The sequence below is a fragment of the Papaver somniferum genome, chromosome 5 (genome assembly GCF_003573695.1).
Source record: "Papaver somniferum cultivar HN1 chromosome 5, ASM357369v1, whole genome shotgun sequence".
Taxonomy (NCBI): domain Eukaryota; kingdom Viridiplantae; phylum Streptophyta; class Magnoliopsida; order Ranunculales; family Papaveraceae; genus Papaver; species Papaver somniferum.
Window position 1 is genome coordinate 136,216,320 of NC_039362.1, and position 20,762 is coordinate 136,237,081.

The following is a 20,762-nucleotide window of genomic DNA, read 5'->3' on the forward strand; positions in this document are numbered from 1 at the left end:
TGAATTGATAGACTAGTGTGGGACTTCTCAATAAATATCTCACCGACTTGTGAATTATTGAATACTCTTCCTTGTACTGCGATCGCTCAAGCTACAATTTTCCGTTCCGGTACTGTAACCCCAGCATTATTTTAATGGGGTATATTTAGTAGAACCAGTAGTAGTTGCTTTGGGAAGGATTTCTATTCGCGTGGCCCCTTTCTTGATGCCGTGATTCAGTTTGGGAAAGGCAGAATCTATCAAAAACAAGAAATTGCTGCCACAAAACTGGACGTAAGTTGCTCTAGCAAAACCTTTGTACGGTATATTTGTTTTAATTTTGAATGGTTTTAGTTGAATTAGGAATTGATAATCGAAATAACATATTTCGTTTAGTTTTGGCCACAAATTTTCTCTACATAGAAGAATTGGTGGTCAAAGCAGGGATTGATTAATGTGATATAATTCGAACTCACAATATCCATTTGCATTTGATTTAAAAGTACTGCCTCAAATCCGAATTGAATTTGCACGTTAACGTTCTCTTCTTCTTTTTTTTTATCAATAAAACGATATTATTTTATGTAAAAGAATCACAGAGTTACAATTTTCTAGAGCAAATTTACCATAATGGACAGAGGTGAGATAAAGTTACAGAAAATTTACCATTTATTACTTTGATTAAAAAGTTGAGGAAAATTTTATGCAGCGGTGCCTAATTAAGATGTCATCTTGTCTTTCTCTGATACTCTCTATTACTTCATTTCCAGATAAAAATGGGGTACTTAGAACTCTTTGCAGTCATCGGATTTCTTGTCGGTTTCTTAACACAGTCCATTGTCGGACAGAATTGTGGTTGTGCAGCAGATCAGTGTTGCAGCCAGTTCGGCTACTGCGGTACGAATTATCATTACTGTGGTCAGGGGTGCCGGTCGGGTCCATGTGCTTCACATTCAAATCACAATATCACATGTGAAAAAGCACAGAAAGATCCGACCACATTTGCGTGCCAGGTAAACACTAACTGTAACAATTTAAACAATAATGCTGGATATCGCTGCACTTGCTTCAAAGGTTACAGGGGTGACCCTTATGTCAGTCCTGGATGCATAGGTATGTGATTTCAAATAATGGGTCATGAAACAAAATCGTTAGTTTTCTTACTGTCATTTGTTGGATGTCCTTAGATTTCACTACGAAGTTGGATTTCCAATTTTGCTGAATAGATAAAACTGAAACATTGTTAATTCAACTTAACAGAGTGTGGGGATGAAAAATATGGGACCTGTTCTTGTCCAAAGGGCAGTCATCAAATCGATGGGCTAGGCTGCACTAGAAAAGCTGAACAACCTTACAACAACAACAACCGAGCTTCTAGTCCAGAAAATGCCAAACAACCTTACAACAACAACAAACAAGCCTCTAGTCCTAAAAATGCTGAACAACCTTATCCAAAAACGAAAAATGCTGAACAATTTCCAAAACTACAAGTTATTCTTGGTATGTTTCACCTTCTTAATTACATTACTCCACTTACTTCAGTGCAAATTGATTCATTGAATGGGGACGTTTTTTGACCGGAACATGGGGGACAAATCATATATTGACAGAGGGAGTAAAATAAAAGAGTCACTTTGGAAACGTGCCCTGTTTATTCAGATTCCAGAAAATGCCCCAATCAGTTATACACAGCTAAATTCCCTTATTTTGTTGCTTCAAAGCAGTCTCCATTCTCAAACACAGTTACACGACAAGCATAATAGCTCAACCCCGAGAAATGCATAATATAACTCGACTCATATAGTAATTTTGTGCAGGTATCAGTTTGGGGCTCTTGGTTCTATTAGTAAGCTATTGGTTATACTACTTGTTCTGGAAGAGAGAGAAATTAATCAACCAACGCAAACAATTCTATCAGCAAAATGGTGGTTTATTACTACAACAACAATTAGTGTTACATAAAGGTGGTGTCGAGACATCAAATATCTTTACTGAAAAAGAGCTAAGATTAGCCACTAACAATTATGATGAGAGTCTGGTCCTTGGTCGAGGTGGATATGGAACAGTTTACAAGGGAACCTTATCTGACGGTCGTATGGTTGCCATTAAGAAGTCAAAAATAGCTGATCCGGATCAAAATAAGCAATTTATAAATGAGGTTGCTATTCTTACTAAGATTCACCACCGCAACGTGGTGAGGATCTTAGGATGTTGTTTGGAAACCGAAGTTCCCTTGCTTTGCTATGAATACATATCCAATGGCACCCTCTTCCAACATATCCACTCAAACGCCTTCCATTTCTTGGGGAAACCGGTTGAGGATTGCGGTGGAAATTGCAAGTGGAATTGCTTATTTACACTCCGAAGCTTCTATACCAATCATTCACAGAGATGTCAAGTCTTCCAACATACTTTTAGATGAAAACTACACTGTAAAAATTGCAGACTTTGGTGCATCAAGGTTGATTCCTTTGGACAAGAAGGAATTAGCCACAGTAGTGCTCGGGACAAAAGGATATTTGGATCCGGAGTATTTCAATACGAGCCAACTGACAGAGAAGAGTGATGTATATAGCTTCGGTGTAGTTCTAGTAGAGCTCCTGACAGCTAAAAAGCCCGTTTTTTCAGAGGGGTCTGAAGAATCTGGACCACATAGAAATCTTGCGGCACATTTTACTTCGTTGATGGAAGAAGACAATCTGTTCGAACTTGTTGAGAATCGAGTGGTAAATGAAGGGCCACTAGAACAGATTGTTGCAGTTGCCGAGCTTGCCAGGAGATGCCTTAAGTTGAAGGGTGCTGAAAGGCCAACAATGAGACAAATAACAACAGAGCTTGAGAGTCTGAGAGGGATTGAGACACACGAATTCCTTACAATCACTTGTGCCACTGCTGTTGATCCTGAAGAATATAGTTTTGGTACAGTTACAACAGGTTCAATGAACATTCCTAGATGATTCTGTAATTTATGCATCTTGATTGGTTTTCTGACAATCACCTCGTTTTTAATCTTTTTATATTTTTTGTGCCTCCTTGGCACATTTTTAATATTTCATTAGAAAAAGAAAATCATTTATTCAGTAAACACCCAAAGTAGACATTTATAACATTGGCCAAATTATTGATCCACATATTGGAGCAATCCCATTAATTGTTAAGTTGCATTAGCATTAGGTTAACCCCCGGTGCAACACCAAGTTGACTACAATAACTTGTATAATAATCGACTCTTTCCTAGACTTTTGTCGGATTACCCCCATTACATTCCGAAGAATCGATCGCTCGGATTGTTTCACCAAATCCCTGATCATCGGAAATTATTAATAAATGGACATTAGTCATCCAATACCGCAATGCCGTCTTGAATGAGATGATAGGATCATTGGCAACTGTTTCTGGTGCGCCGAGGCAGTCAAAACCAATGCTTCTACCAGCAGGCCCGTAATTGTAGTTTCCTGCAATTTGAAATGGTCCTCGGCCGTAGTATTCTTTACCAGGGACACATGGATTTTCGGTGTCCTTCTCATCACAATAATCTTTGTTTGGAGCTTTTATTTCTTCTTTGTAGCAAAACTCTACGTCAGAAAGGGAAATCAAAGTGTTAGAGCATCACAACGCTAAGTGGTAAAACCACTAAATATATAGCAATCGTGGTCGCCAACCACAGGCGTGAAATGCTGTTCCAATAATAAGCAGTGTTCAAAACACTTTCGAGAACTTCGGCGTTTTTTTTCCAACCTTGGTATAGGGGCGGCAAGGAATGGTAGAGGGGCGGCAAGGGTGATAGCAGTGTCCCTCTAATTGGTTAGGGGGTGTCCTATGGGGTTGTCAATCGACTAGATTACCCTTTTCACCTCAAAGGGACTAATTTATCCTTGTTTTTGTGGTTGAAAATACTGAATTGTCCTTCCCCATTATTAACCCAATTAAAACATATTTTCAAAACAGTTTTGTTTTTAAACTTCATCTTCTTCTCCACTTCTCCACCACTGTTAAAACTTATTTTCATCGTTCTTCTTCGATTAATCGGCGAGTTGAAAAATTGATAATCGTTGATTTGAAACTATATTAGAGATGTCGAAGAAGAAGGTTGCTGAAGATTGTAGCGGTTCTAATAAACCAAATCCTCCATTAGGTCAAGAACATCAATTTGAAACTCCCCAACCATCAAAATCATGCACAATGACTTATATAAGGTATGTTTCGAAAAACCCAGTTAGTGTTTAGTCTATTGTGTTTGATTTAAGTTAGTTTTGTATGAAAAATTAGGGTTTTGGGTCGAAATTGAAACTGGAAATTGAAACTTGCATGTGGGGTTCGGTTGGAAATAACCCACATACCAACCGTACCTGCAAAATTTGAAGAACATACGGTTGGTTTCAACCCAAATACGAACCGTACCTTGAAAAAATTGAGAATTAGGTTTAGGTACGGTTCGTAGCAAAACGTTAGTTACCAATCGTCCCGAAAGTACGGTTGGTAACCTAAAGCACATTGCCAACCGTATATTTTCCTGTGTATGTTTTGTTATGTTCGGTTCCAAATATTTGTTGTATTACCAACCGAAGTTGGGTACGGTTGGAATGGGAACCCAAGTTACGAACCGTACCTGGGTCCGGTTTGTAACTTAAACACATTACCAACCGTATATTTTTCTGTGTATGTTTTCTTATGTTCGGGTCCAAATATTTGTTGAATTACCAACCGAAGTTGGGTGCGGTTGGTATGGAAACCCAAGTTACGAACCGTACCTTGGTCCGGTTTGTAAATTAAGCAGGTTACCAACCGTACTTTATCCTACTCAGGAATATCTTTGTGTTTTGTTTTCCATATTATTTGTTATGCTCTTAGTTAATCAATCAATTGTAATGCTTGTGTAGGAAAAAGAGAGGAAATAACTTAACCCCGATTGATCATACGCCCACCCCTCGTGGTGACAAACACTTAGGATTTCAAAATAGAGGTATCCACAAGGATGAGATGAAGAAGAAGAATAGGTTTGAAATTAAGTTGAGGGAGAAACCTGTGGCTCAATCTGTAGCTGAGTTAGAAGGAGTTGAACATAATGATCAAGAAGAGGTTTGAGTTGAAACTAATCGTGAAAGCAATGCAAATGAAATTGAAGAGGGAGGAACTAATAATGATGAAGATGAAGAAGAATCTAAAGAAACCGGTGATGGTGGAGAGGAGGAAGAGGAATCAAATGATTAAGAGGAGGAAGAGGAAGCAAATGATGATGAGGAGGAAGATGAAGAGAATGAGGAAGAAATGGAAGAGAAAGAAAATGATGAAGAGGGAGAAAATACCAAAGGAAATGAGGTAGTTGTTTATGCACCTCCAAGACAAAAGAAAGAAAAGAAGCCGATAAAGGAGCCCGCACCGAAAGGAATGCATATTCCTAAAGACAAAGAATTGTCGTTGCCAGCGAAGAAGAACAAAATGCTTTGGGGAGAGGCTCCAGATAAGTCTTCAATCTTATTTGGTTATAAAGATTCCTGGGCCGCAAAAGTCTATCAGACAAGGGTAGGATTTTTCTTGTTTTTCTTAGCATTCAATTTTTAACTGATTATGATCCATTTTGTTTGTTTATTTCAGTTCACCAATATGTGTTAATATTTTTGTATATTTGTGTTTTTAGGACCATGCAAGATGCACAAAATTACTCAAGCGTCAAAGGGCTAAACATTGGGCATTAAGTAAAGAATGTGCTTTGGTTCGAGATCTAGTGGTTAGTACAGGATTAGGGCCCGGAATCCTCAATTGCCAAGCGGAGTACGATGGTGTTCTGGTCTCTGCTTTCAGGGATCGATATTGGCTTAAAATGTTTAACAGGAGTATCTAAGTTGATGTACCCATATCGGGCTAGAAGACTTGATCCTCCCGATCTATCAGTCCCGACTTCATTATAGGATTTGTATGATGTCGCGACTTCCTTACTTCTTAATCCCAACACGATCTTTGAGTATCCTGCAAGTCTTATGATATCGGGGGCCACTCACTCTGATATTCTGATATCCCCGCGTGTGTTGTACTAGAGGTTGTCTCATACTTAGGACCATTGATTTATTCTAACTTTCCATTTGCCTTGATCGGTGTTTTGGGTAGTAGATACTAGGATGTTGTGCTTATCCAATCCGGAATGATTATGTGCTTCTTCCTCTTCATATACCTTGGTGTGTATCACATGGCCATTTAACAACCTAAAATTTTTCATGGGACATGACCGTCAATACTAAGTGGTTCAGTAAATCAACTTCACTCACAAGTACTCAACATTGCACACTTGCATCAAAGTATGCATATTCCTTCACTCTTAAGGCTATACGCAACGAAAGTCTTCATCTTCTTTTCTCTCTAACTCTTTATCCCCTCAAAAGCATAAGATCTTTGCCATGCATCAAACCAAGTGATAAGGTCACACAAATCACTAAGACAATGAACACAAAGACATGACACAGTTAGCTCATTTTATTACATCAAAGGAAGATTACATAACATAGTCTAACTCATGGACTAAACGGGCCATTCACCCTCTTTGGTGAACGCCTAACTTTCTCTACATCAGTGGTTCTTTTCTCAAACGAACAACACCAACATTATTGATTCTTAGACTATTTATACTACTAGGATCAAGCCAAAATTTGTTTGCAACTGTTGGCACAAGCCTTGGACATCCAAGTATCCAAGGGGTGTTTTTCATAACCGCCTAAAGTGTGCATAACTGACTAGCTTTTTTAAATTTTGCCAAATCATGCCACACCTGTCCCAAACGGTTGTGGACACTCTAATACGATTATAAACACACTTTATAACCGTTCACCTTTGTCTCACACCTTTGGCATGCTTGTAAATCCAATAACCGCCAGTTGAGCCATAATACACTACTTTTGCCCATAACTGCAGTATGGCCTGGATCTGAACTTTCTAGGACTCTTTAGCTAAGCCAAATTCACGCCAATATGATTTCCAACTGATTCCATGTGCCATATGCTCATATGCGTTGTTCTTTCTTTACTTAGCCAATTGCTTGACAAGAGTGATGCATATTCTTGCATCACTAGCTTGGTTGCACCGTCCAAGCTTTGGTCAGCCTTGGACTAATGCATATGCCAACTCTTGGCCCAGTCTACACTCTTGCATCCTCCTTGAGTTTGAGCCAACTCCATGGATATGACTCAATGCCAACATCGCATGTTGATTTGTCAACTTGGTCTTGTCTTCTTCAATGAAGCTTTATTGTGTCGGCCAACAAGCTTCATTTCTTGGCCATTAACTCTATAGTATAGCGCTAACTTTGCGCATCATTGGCCTTGCAGGTTACCACTACCTTAGCACTTTACGGTCTATGCAGTGTAGCGCCAACATGGTTGAACACTGACTTGGCCGGTAATACTCCAATGCGCAATCTTTGTGCTTCGCTGACCATGCCAACTATAGTGTGTCACTTTGTTAAAAATAACCACGTGTACATCTGATATATTACCACTGCACTACCCTAGAGTACAAATTCCACGGAGAACAAGTAAAATAGAACAAAAAAATCATTCCAGCAACAATTATTATAAAGGGGTAGTTGGCTTTTACATTCGTTGCTGCCGCATATCTGCACTAGCCAAAAGGGAAGTGCTTACACGTGGTGCAAATCGTGTACTTTATTTCTACAGTTTCAACTATGGAGTTTAATTTGACTATTTGAGCCACTTGGGTTTGCATATTGAGCATCAAGGCTCGCAATGGAATATCATTTCTGGTAGGGTGTTGTAGCGAGAATGTCGCATTCATCCCCAACATTTTCTGGTTGAGTGACAGGACTAGGGCCAACACTACCAAACTAAAGAGGTCTCGAGAGTCGAGTGAGTGAGTTTCAACAGAGACTTTCATCATTGGTGATTCTACTAGTTGGTGCGGCACTCACTAATACCACTCCTCCTTTATCTTGGGGCCACAGTTTCATGGGATCCAGCTAGCTCAAAATTCTATCACGGGGTTTTGATTAAAGGTCGTGGTCGTTAGTGTTGACATTTGGTGACCTGGTGATTACTAAATTTGTGGTCATCTGAGGTGAAATGCTATGCACACGCAATAACTAGAGGACAACCAAATCTTGGCATGCACAAGTACACTCAATAACTTGAGGGTTGCCGGCCAAAATGTCTCGCACTAACTTGGTAAGCATTTTAAATACCAGCTTTACAACAACATTTGTTGCTGGACTATCAAGGTAGGGGAAATGGATGTGTTTTCAGGCGTTACAGCGTGCGGGTGCCACGAAGTGTTCTTAATTGTAGTTTTCTTATCATCGAAAAAAAACGACGATTTATAAAGGGGATACCAGTCCTACTAAATGTTGATACCATTTCATCGATCCAACGGTCAGAATTGGTGGGATCTTTTTATCCTATATGAAACGGTATCAGCACTTAGTAGAACTGGTATCCCCTTTATAAATCATAAAAGAAACAGTTTGGTTATCATTTTCAATGCAATCTGCGTGCAGTATTTTTAAACCTTTCTAAATATGCCTGACTTTTTGTATCTTTTGTTCCGGAGGACGGATCTTCTTCGGTATAATGTTAGAAAACGCGTTTTGCCGATCAAAAAAAAAAGTTAGTAGAACGTTACAGAACACGCCGAACCTATTTCGGTTCAAATGGTGAATACCGGCTAAAAGGAAGTTTGGCCTACAAATTTCCAAGGACACATATAATGGATATCCATCCATGATCCACCCACCAGTCAATGCACAGTTGAATCTACTTTGAATTCTGCTGACTTGAAAAATATCGCACTTTAACGCTTTCACAAAAGGGGATATATTCTGTACGCATACCACGGGAAACCCCACACCAATGTCACTATATCATCTGAGGTAACGGAGACACTAGTTCGGTTCAAACTCCTCTATCATGAAGGTGTAAACTAGAAAATGTATCTTTTGTTTTGCTCATTTCAATTTAGCTTTATTTCGTAAAAGCTATGATGGCAGGTTAAGTAGCACATCTGCTACCAATGCAATCCCTACTGTTGTGTTTGCTTCTCAGTGCCTTATAGGCCTAAGCTTTTTCTATTAAAAAAAATAAAAAAATAAAAAATTCATAATCCGCATGAAAATCACAAGAAGATGATGAGAAGAGCAAATCTCACCAATTTTATTAATAACTCAACATAATTTATAGTTTCAAGCATTAAACACACACAATTACATGAAATCCAAACCCTGCTAAAATCCCTAAATTAATCAACAGGACCAAAACTAACAACAGATCTAGAAGGTGTTTCCCAAGCTTTTACAACAACAGTAGCATCAAACAAATGAGGTTTACCCTCCCAAATTAGAGAAACTTTCAAGAAGTATTTAATCCCAGAAACAACTTGTTTCTCGGCTTTAACAACTTGTTTGAATATCAAACGTCCTTTGTCTCCTTTCTTGTAAGCCAGATTATAATCATCAACTGAAAATTTCCCCAAATCTTGTATTTCTTTGTTTGACTTCACATTTTTTATTTCAGTTTTTCCTCCTGTTTTTTTTCCTCCGAGAGCCTCTGCTGATGATAGGAAACAGATGAATAGGAGGATGGAGATAGTGAGGAATGCAGAAGAATGTAGCGCAGCCATGGACTGAAATTGGAGAAGAACTAAGTTTTAGGATGGGCTTTTGAGGGAGAGTAGATAGGGGATTTATAGAGGAAGTGTGTTTATGGAGAGAATATATAGAGGCAGGCACGAGTTTTTATTTTACTGGATTAGACTGGATTTCTACGGTGGGGCAGGCAGGGAAGTAATGCGGGTGGGTGGGTGTAACGTGTAATGTCACGAGGAATTTGATCAAACTCATGTTAAATATGGCAATTTTATTTTTATTTTATTTTTTTTTTGCTAAAAAAAACTCAAAAGCTAATTGGTTCATAGAGCATGTTTGGATGCGTTTGTTATTGGTACGAGAGGAAGTTTCATCTCAAACCCATAGTCCTTGTTTGACCAAAAGCTAATATTGCACCATCATACTGCATTAGACAATGAAAGGAATGCTAAGGGCCGTGTAGTCCCATCATGGCGCTTCATGTCGGTACGACGTTTTTTTCACTAACTATTTAGTTAAAAGAAATTTCTTAAAAGAACATATACTCCTGTGAACGAGTAAATTGTTCAAACTTTTATAATTGGTAAAAAAATTTCAAACCTTGATTCTTTGTATTTTAAAGTCCATTGGAGAAAACCCTCCAATCAAGACAAATCCACTTGTAAAGTCAAAATAAACACCACTAAAGTGTAAGAAGACGAAAAGGGGTTGATAAAACAACATGAAGGAACCAAAAATCGGTAAAATAACTAACCTTAGAGAAACTAAGACTCGAAATAAAAAAGAAGAAACAAATTAAGTAAATAAAACATAAACTTCGAAAAAAGGATAAAAGAAGTAGTTTAAATATTTCATTTAATCTGGTTGGATAAAAAAACATGTATCACCTGGAAAAGGAGAGGAGGGAGATAAAATAGGCCAAATATCGCAATCGAAGATAACAAGTTTAGACTAACTAAATTTTTTAAAACAATATGGTCGAAACTTAGGTTATTCGTGTTGTATATTAGTAGAAATACAACGTATCGAAGTTTTAGTAATGTCATTTCCCACTAGTACAAATCTTCACATAGGCCACGTTTTTTTGTTTACAGCCCAGCCACGTTTCAGGTTATTTGTGTGACTACATGTCATCAATATAACTATAGCCACGTTTTGTGTTACCATGTAGCCATAGTGCACCATTTGGTCATGGGTTTAATCCTAAACCCATCAACTGTATCCATAGGGTATCGTTTGGTCATAGTTTTCAGTCTAATCCTATCATATGTAGCTATAGATGCGTATATGGCCACATTAAATAATTATGTATGTGTCGAAATTGTAGGATGGCAATAGACACACCTATTAATCCGTGGCGGAAAAAGGATTTATTTAGTCACATTGGTTTGTTTATGTGTCCATAATATATGGTTTATTAGACACACATGTACTGACGAATTGATACATTTAATCAAACATGACAAAACATTGACATATGGTTACACCATTTCTTTATTTTTTGGGAGGATTATGGTATGGCTATATGAAAAACAAATTGTGACCATAGCGTCGGATCCATTGGACACATGAGATTGAATTTTAACTTTTAAAATACTAGCCATGGTTGTAGTCATTAGTAGATGGCAGGTGGTATAACCGGTTACAAGCTACTTTGAAAATCAAAGTATAACCGATCACAAGCTACATTGGATGCAAGTTGTAAAAAGGTTTTGTTTAAGGTTTCGATCTCGGAGCAACTTTTTTTATCAAAGTCGCCAAAAAAGGGTTTGTTTAAGGTTTTGAAAAATGTCTCGATGGAATCTTACCTACGAATGGTTGGATTCATCGTTTTTACTAAGTTTCCGACTTATAACAGTCAACTCCCGGCCAGGTTTGATTTAACTCCTAAGTTTCATATTTATCGATTTCGATGATGTATCCTGCTACTTTTGAAGTCAGAACCCTCCCGGATCTTCTTGGTTCATAGTTCGTATGTCGTTATACCACATTTGAAGTTTAAATCGACATTGAGCTTCATATTTATCGATTTTGATGATGTATCCTGCTAAGTTTGAAGTCTGAACCCTCCTGGAGCTTCTTGGTTCATAGTTTGTATGTCGTTATACCACATTTGAAGTTCTAATCGACACTAAGCTTCACATTTGTCGATTTCGATGATGTATCCTGCTAAGTTTGTAGTCAGATCCCTCACGGGGCTTCTTGGTTCATAGTTTATATGTCGTCGTACCACATTTGAAGTTCGAATAGACACCGAGCTTCATATTTATCGATTTCGATATGTATCATGCTAAGTTTGAAGTCAGAACCCTCTCAGAGCTTCTTGGTTCATAGTTTGTGCGTCGTTATACCACATTTGAAGTTCGAATCGACATCGAGCTTCATATTTATCGATTTCAATGATGTATCATACTAAGTTTGAAGTTAGAACTCTCCCACAGCTTCGTAGGTATTACTTGTATGTCGTTATACCACATTTGTAGTTCGAATTAACGTTGAGCTTCATATATATCAATTTCGATGATGTATCCAGCTAAGTTTAAAGTCAGAACCATCCTGAATTTCGTGGTCCATCTCTAGTAATCTTATAACCTGAGTTTACCAGTGTGAACTTAAAGCTACTTCATGACCTGTATGACTTGTCAAAATTACTTCATGACCTATGCGACTAGTCGAAATTCAAACCGGAAGCACAAAGAGAAAGCAGAAAAACACAAAAAGAAAGCACAAAGAAGCACACCAATTATCGAATTCATTTTTCATTTTCCCGATTCATTCTTATATATTTTTTGGATTTTTTTATATCTGAATGTCGATAACAATGTCCTAAATTTATTAATTTTTTTTTTGAATTTTTTTCATGTCGAAGGTTGATAATTAAACCGAAAACATGAGTTCTTATTAACACAAAGAGAAAGCACAAAGAAACACACTTGCCTTGATCCGTATGACAGTCTTAAATCAAATCTTTACCGTCTATAGATTTTTCATAATCCGTATGAATGCATTTCATCAAATCTTTACCGTCCAATTCCTTTATACAAAACGATCAATATTTTTTTCTCTCGGTTCCCTCAGTTTTTCTAATGTTTCTCCCATCTCTTCCTCCCTTACTCTTTCTGTCGTCTTCCGCCTCCTAACAGAAGAAAACCCTAACCCACAAATCTCTAACTACCGCCAAATCTCTTTTTCGCTCTCAATTTCTATGTAAAAAACGTATGGAAGTTGTAGATTTCAAACCCTAAATTCCAAAACAAAAGTAAAAAATGTTGAGCTGAAAAAACAAACCCTAGATTTCAAAATCAAAATCTTCGAAGAAAAAATAAATCTTTGAGGGATGGGTTTTACGCGGATTTCAAATTACATCAGATCAGTAATGTTGGGTGGTGGATGAATTTGGATTTGAGTGCAAACACCAGCAACATCTGGTCTTTATAAACCAGAAATCCACCCATATAATAAGTTTGTGCCTCAAACCCGTTCTTCTATTTTGTTCTTTTTCGCCGGATTCAATTCAACTCAGCGCTTTGAATAATTCTCAGATGATTTCTCAAGCTCCTCCCAGCAGCAACACTATCAGTGAACCCCAACTCTGTCCATCACCAGGCCTTCGAATTCTTCTCAACAAAACCTTGTAAATCTAGAAAACACAGACCCACTTCGTTGATGAAAGGGAAAGAAGAGATGTTACAATTGGTTTAACAATTTCAACTTCAACTAGTTCAATAAGGGTTCAATGCTTTTCTGGACAGTTATGAGCAGTTTTTTTCTGGAATCTCACAGAACAAGGTTGCAAAAGTCGCATAGAAAAGACTCAGAAAATTAGCAGGATGATCTCATTTTGCAGATGATGTATATATTCGAGAACTTTTAGGTGCCAAATCCAGCTCAGTCTGGAAATTTTTGTGTTAACTAACTGCGGTTCTTAGCCGAGCAGGTGATTTTGTTCCAGTGTGTTCGCTTTTGAATCTGTAATTACATGAAACCCAGTTTCATACTTGATTGGGGGAGGAATATTAGTCAATAACAGCTCTTGATTCAAGGAGTTTCAAAATCTGTATGGTATGTTGCTGTATTTAGTTTTACTGAGTCTGTTATTTTTCTATTTGGTGAGCTAAATTTTAGAACATCTAGAGGTTATTAAGATATAAGGTTCTCGGTGCTTGCTTTCAGTAAAATCCAAGTTTGAAACTCAGAACTTGTCTCTTGTTTGGAAGAATTTTTTGATCCCCAGTTTCACATTTCTCTTATCTCTTACTTTAAATTATATTATTTTTCTTTTTTGAATGATGGGTTGATTGTTCTGGGGATTTGTTTTCCAGACTCCAATGATGCATCTGTACTGTTCAGCAAGAGTATTTGATGTGTATTTAAATATAGATCTTGCTTTTGAAGAATATACTGAACGCATGTTGAGAAACCAGACTGGCCTGAGACTTTTCCATCCATTTTGCGTTCTTAGTACGTTGTCTTACATTTACTGTGGCCACGCATCTTTTCAAGATGCTGCTGAAGTACAGACCCAAAGACAAGGATGTTAAGAAGGGGAAAGTCTACTGATCTCTTGTGATTTTTTGCCCACTTGCATAAATTATATCTTTGCAGTTTTTTCTACTGCTTATACTGACAACATCTTTTTAGCGGGTATGAATATACATATTTAGCTATAATGCAATTTTCTTATTTTGTTTTACGTGACTTTGGCAGTGCTGATGTTGAGAAGCTGGAAAAGCTTGTGCTGCACAGTCCAGTTATTTTGACTCTTTTCGAAGTTGGAGATGTCAAGGATGAGATGATTCCAAAAAACGTTCAACAGTTCTGGGTGAGCCAGTAGTTTATTAGTATTTCTATTTTAAAAGAGTAAGGGTATGCCACACATGAAGATGAAATCTTAGAACTCATCTTGTGCATCTTTTGCTGGCAGATTTCATGCAGTACTCGTGATAAGCAACTCTACATGCTGTCACTCTTGAAGTTGGAACTATTGATATGGGTTTCTGAAGCTCTTTCTAGAACAGGTAAGGTGTAAATCTACTCCAAAAGCAATTTTTCTTGTTTGTTGATACGCTTTCTTCACTTCTTCGGTTATAATTGACTCAATCACGTATTGTCACAGTTTGGAATCAACAGCTGTTTTAAATGCTGAACTGCCACAAAATTCGCGTCTACACAGTGTCTTTTTATGCTTGAAAGAGGGATTACATCCCTATTTATTGAACTACCTATTGACCGACAAAAGGTTATAAAACTAAATGTATCTGCAAAAGTGATTCGAAGGTTCTTTCTTTAGCTGTTTAAGGTTCAGCTTAGGTTAGGCATAAATTGGATAGGTATATGACACAAGTTATAAATCAGATTGGGGACCCAGAAACCAATGAACTTGATCACATGAGCGTCAATATAAGGAAAAATCCTCCAAGAGTAGGGAATTTTTGAAGTTCAGGCTTGGTGTTGTAGGTTAAAAAGGTAAAGATATTCGTTGTGGCTTTCTATAGTTGTCTAAAACATACATTACGCTTTGTGTGCACATCTCACTCTGAGAAAAAGGCCTCTGTATATAACGCATCCTATAGATAGTTGGTCTCTCTATAAATTTATACTTGATCTTTTTTCTATCTCATTTTAATGTAGGGATTTTTTTGTGTCATAGAGGGGGAAGTCCCTGTGTTGCCAGATACCGTCCCTCGCAAAAATAGGTTTTGGTCTTGCTTTTTCTCCACTACTAGGCGAAAGCATTTTTCCATATTTATGCATTTCTGATGGTTAAAAATTTCAAGCTTACAGAAGAGGTCAGTTCATGTTGTGTTCACTCCAACTGTTTATGTTGCTCTTTTGAATTCCTTTGACAACTTTGGTAGTATGCATGCAATCTCTCTTATTTATATCAAATCTATCTATTTATCTGAAGTTCTCTTTCGGCTATGAAGGGTTATATATAATCATATCGATGTCATGCTTTAACAGGAAAATCAAGTTATGACACTAAAGAAAAAAGGATTATTGTAGAATATATGTCATCCACTCAAACATTAGAAATCGGGAAAAGGGTAACTTCTTTATCCTTTTTGGTATGTGAAACACCCAAGAATATACGCTTAGTAGAACTACGATGGGGTTAAATTTGATCATGGTGTTGGATATTTATGTTTTTAAACATAAAACTGTAAAGGGAGGTAAACTTAGAACATATATATTCTGACTTGTATATTCTGGTTTTGTCATTAGATTCAACTTCCGAGAGCCGTGTTAAGGTTACTTCCAGAACTTATTGCAACACCTCAAGGTTAATTTATTGAATCTCATCGTCAAAGCAGACCAAGCTATATCCTAGAGGTTTACTGAATCTATTTTTCATAGGTGAGGTATGTATATATTCGACTGTCTACCCATATACATGTAATTATGTTCAATCAGTTTGTCAAGATGGATACTTCATTTATGGTAGAGTTTGTCATTTCCATGTGGGGATGGTGTTTTTTTATCAGATGCGCATCTCGGAGCTATTAAGTAGTATGTGATGACGACATAACAAGGTAATGCACCAAACAGGATGAAGAACTTTTGTTCTTAGTTTTGCTTAACAGCGGGAATGACATTCGAATCTATCAGTTTCAGTAGTTTATCATCATACTCTATCTGTAGTCTCAAACTCTCAATATTTTTTCCCTGCACTTCTTCAGGCCCAGCTATCCCAACCTTTCGTCTGTAAGGAACCATGTTCCTGGGGTATCAGTGTTAGCTTTGACTGGTACAAGTGCTGGCTTTGATAGCTACAACTGTTCCAAAGTAATGAGTTATAATTTGAGTTTCATGATGATGTCAAGAGAGTGGACTAAAGCTTAAGAACACTAAGAAGATAAGTATGATGACATACCCAAAGACCAAGAAGATTAAGAAGATTGCTAAAGCTTCGGATCTGCATTATGGGGAACTGAAGAATATGAGAAATAGTAAGAAAATTAAGAGTACAACAGTCTAGTTACAGATAAATATATAGTCGTGGTACTATGGATTTACTATGTGAATTATTAATTATTGAATCTCCATCTGAAATGGTGATTCTTCCGAGTTCTGCTTACTACTAAACTTATCAAAGATATGTGATGTTTCCCTCATGTGATTAATAAAAGATATTTTATATCAATTTTGATATATTAATAATTCTGACTACATATTCTCTCAGATAAGGGTAGGTAAAAGTTAACCATTAACTACATTAAAAGAGGGGCCAATAGGTCCCTGAAGATAAATTGAGCAATAAAATTGAAATTTTCTCGAGTGACTAAAAGCTAATATTTACCACGTTGAATACGTTTTGTGTCATTTTATAAAGGTTATCGCCATGGTTTGTGGTATCCTATGTGTCCAAAAGGTGAACAATAGCTACATTGAAAACACTTGATGTGTCCAAAAGGTGAACAATAGCTACATTCAAAACACTTGATGTGTCTTTCGAAAAAATTTAGCCACGATGCTACAAATATTTAGTGGCCATAACTTATTAATTGGCCATGTAAAATGTTTATCATGTGTCAAAAAATATGGATGTCCATGGTACCATAGATTAAACGTGACTACAAATCATGTATTAGCCATGTTAAATTATTTTCCGTGTGTCCAAATGATAGAGATGTCCATGGTTGAGAAAAATTAGTGTGACTACAACTCATGAATTGGCCATGATAAAATGAATTTTGCGTGTCCAATTGATGACAAAGGCCACGGCTATAATAAAATTCACGTGACTTTAAGGTAAACTTTAGCCACATATAATTAAATTGTGTGTCTATAAGGATCCTATGGCCATGGTGATAGTGAAAATGCTTAACTACAAAAAAAAATATTGAGTACCATATAGACACGGTTTTAGAGTTATGGCCATGGTAAATCATATTTTATAGCCACTCAAAGTTTATGTAGCCATAGGGATACCTTTTTGTCTCGGCACCTGATGCCACATTTTTGGAGTGAAAAAAATCCATGACCAAAATCCTATGGACACGGTGATTAAGTGTGTCCAATGTAAAGATTTGTACTAGTGTCCATCACCAATCTCAAAACTTTAATTCATCAACACCAAGAGTTACCTAACACATCATTCCTCAACACCAAGAGCTGCCTAACACATTAACTGGTAATGGAACCTATCATACAAATTCACGCGAAAGAAAAAAAAATTATGCTGAAATGCTATTCCGGATTTTGGGTTGTGCTAGTTATCGGAGTGGCACGTACGATATTTAGAATATCTGGAACATCAGTAGGTCATGATTTGATGATCAACATACCTTGTTAGATATTGTTAAATAAGAGGCAATCAACGGATCCTTCCTCTTATTTACTACAAGTGATGCCTTTTCTATGGCTTAGTAACAAATCATTCTTGGTTTTCAGTAATACATGATTAGTGATAATACTAGTTAATGTGTGACTAGATTTTATATTGGCTTTCTTATGGCTTAGCAACAAATCATGCTTGGTTTGAGTAGAACATGATCAATGATCATACTAATGTGTGATCACTAATGTGAAATCCAGTCCATTGCTCATCAGGCTACAATGTCAAAGTTAATTGAAATGGAAACACCTAGATTCAAAACACATAGACCAAGGGCTTTTCAATTAGATACTGAAGAAAACTTACTTGCCTAAATCCTAACCCATCCATACTTAAATAGAAAACCCTAGAAATATACATATCCTATGCACAATATAAGGGTAACATAAGATACAGAAATAAACCAACTGAAATCAAGATAAATACAAGAAGATTAGACACAATATGTTAGAAGTGAAAGAATCTTACCCCTTGAATCCTCTTTCAAGTAACATTGCACACAGGTCCTTTAGCCTTCTAGGAACCAAATAAATATTTGCTAGATAGGTGTCCAATTCAGATGCTCTTCCTGTAAAGTGTGAATGAAGAAGTTGTAAGAGGAAATAACATTATAATGAACCTACATACATCCTTAGCTAGTCTACTCAATCTAAATAATAGTTCCAACTGTAGCACCCACACATTACCAGATCACCGGTAATAGTAACAACTATGATCTGAGCAAATAATGTATTTGTTGGTGAAGGGGACGTACTAGTGCTTGTCCTAGTTAATAAGACGGATTCTGGCTCTATAATTGTTCTTTCCCTTTACATTCATTATAATGACACAATACAATCAGATACATCCAACCAAAGATATAAGAAATTACATCAGAAATCATATGAGCATATACCTCTCCTTCGCTTGAATTTGACTTGAAACCTCTTGAAGTAAGCCTACACACAACAATTTGATTTATATTAAGTGCAAATTCTCGTGAACAAAAAAAGAAAAATGAACAAAATAAAAAGATGGTTAAAGTTACAATTCCATACAGCCAAACCAAAACCAGGCAATAATCGGAAATAGATATCAGCAAACCGAAAGAGATATTTATGCTATACAACCCTTTCTCATCTAAAAAATCAATGCATACATACTTAGCCACATAAATAATCATAGAATCTGAACATCATTACAGCACAGATGAAAACCTATTCAACCCAATCTAGAAAAAAAAATCTAGGGTTTATGTTAAAAGCAGCACACATCAAAATCCAATCTACAAATCACTGCTTTTACCATCCAGGAATATAAAATCACTACTAGATCTACAGATAATCAGCTCTTAAGCATACACTTACAGGCATTTACGAATCAATTATCAAATTAAAGAAACCCTAATTAAAGCTCCAGGTTACCTTTTATGCTGATTTTGAATTCACCACTCAAATCGGCATTATTACCAACAACTATTCTTTGATTAATCCCTTCTGCTCTCGATCACAAAACCTTAATCTTGCCTCTCAAATCACATAGAAAAAAAAAAGAGAGAGAAAACAAAAAGCGAGTTGAGAATGAAAACCGATCTCTTCTGGGGTTTGAAGAACAGAAAGATCTACAAGGAGAAATCAAGAAAAGAAGAGGAAAGTGAATCGAATAACGGTCCTCTCTGTTAATTTGTGTTTTGGTTGAGAGATTGTAAGAGTGCAACAGAGAGGAAGAGGGTTAGGACGATGAGGCGGAGAAAAAGAGATGGAGATGAAAGATGTAAAGGGAATAAAATCTAGGGTATTATGTTTGAGTCTTTAAGATGCATCTCGAGAAAGAAAATGGAGGGTAGATATATTTGTTTAGATAAGGGGAGAAACATCCTCCAAGTGATTTGGGGTGGGGTGAAAAAACTGTCGCGCATGTGACTTGAACAGCTAAAAACTCTAACAGGGGGTTAGTCCTCGAGTGATTTCGGGGGAGTTGAGTGTATTTTAAATCTCAGAGAGTTTGAGAGAGTTTGAGAGAGTGTAGGGAGTTTGAGAGAGTTTGGTGTTTTTGAGTTCAGGGAGTTTGGGGGAGTGTAGGGATTTTGAGAGAGTTTATTAGAGGGAGTTCGGGGGAGTTTGAGAGAGTTCACTCCTAACTCATTCTCTTTTAAGAAACAATAAACCCTCATTTGCAAATAACATTGATCTTTAATCAAAAGAAAAAAATAAATGAAAATGATCATATCTCTGTAACAATAGTATATTATTTTGTGTAACGAGATATTTTTTTCCCTTCAATTTAACGGTCTCCGTACAATTCTAACTCCCTTTGTTCACGAACATTTTCCCACATATCATCCGCTATACTCTTTCTCCATGCATTAGCTTCTTGACGTTGTTGTTCTTGAGTTTGTTGTGTCAAAATTTCGTCGTCATTTACAAGCGTTGATGGATGGATATCTTCCTCTTCCTCGACCGGAAACTCATCTGAACGGCATTCTTTTCGTAAGAAGTTGTGTAGGCCTGCACAAGCTGTCATTATCTCCGCTTGCACCTGATACGGAAATGGAGGTTGAGACTTAAAGATCAAGAAACGAGACTTCACAACACCAAACAATCTTTCAACTACATTCCTCAAAGAAGCATGACGCATGTTAAATAATTCTTCAGCCTTTTTCGCATGATTACCCGTACCAGAAAATTCTTTCAAATGATAACGTTGGCCACGAAATGGTGTTAAACAATATCGTCGGTTTGTAAAGCCACCATCCCCCAATTAATATTTACCTGAATAAAACACAAAAAGAAAACTTCGTCAAGTAGAACCCGAAAATAACTTAACCAAAAAACTCAAAACTTCACATTAGATAAAAGTAAAATTACCTTGCGGTATTTTCAGTCC

General features: G+C 36.9%; 2 protein-coding genes, 1 long non-coding RNA gene and 1 pseudogene across 3 annotated transcripts; 1 reads left to right on the forward strand and 3 right to left on the reverse strand.

Moving 5' to 3' along the window:
* LOC113282835 lies at positions 1-3,080 on the forward strand (annotated as a pseudogene).
* A 133-nt stretch (positions 3,081-3,213) lies between these two features.
* LOC113279663 (chitinase 6-like) lies at positions 3,214-3,988 on the reverse strand. Its single transcript, XM_026528336.1, has 2 exons — positions 3,877-3,988; positions 3,214-3,554 (listed from the first exon to the last, which is right to left on the reverse strand). Exons 1-2 carry the CDS (start codon positions 3,986-3,988, stop codon positions 3,214-3,216), a joined length of 453 nt encoding a protein of 150 aa, XP_026384121.1.
* A 5,096-nt stretch (positions 3,989-9,084) lies between these two features.
* LOC113277845 (cysteine proteinase inhibitor B-like) lies at positions 9,085-9,667 on the reverse strand. The gene has a single exon (XM_026526823.1). The coding sequence runs from the start codon at positions 9,592-9,594 to the stop codon at positions 9,214-9,216; it is 381 nt and encodes a 126-aa protein (XP_026382608.1). The 5' UTR covers positions 9,595-9,667; the 3' UTR covers positions 9,085-9,213.
* A 6,384-nt stretch (positions 9,668-16,051) lies between these two features.
* On the reverse strand, positions 16,052-19,659 carry LOC113282836. Its single transcript, XR_003327185.1, has 5 exons — positions 19,301-19,659; positions 18,793-18,835; positions 18,366-18,465; positions 16,434-16,475; positions 16,052-16,335 (listed from the first exon to the last, which is right to left on the reverse strand). It is a non-coding gene; the product is annotated as an uncharacterized LOC113282836 (long non-coding RNA).
* Between the last annotated feature and the right edge of the window lie 1,103 nt (positions 19,660-20,762).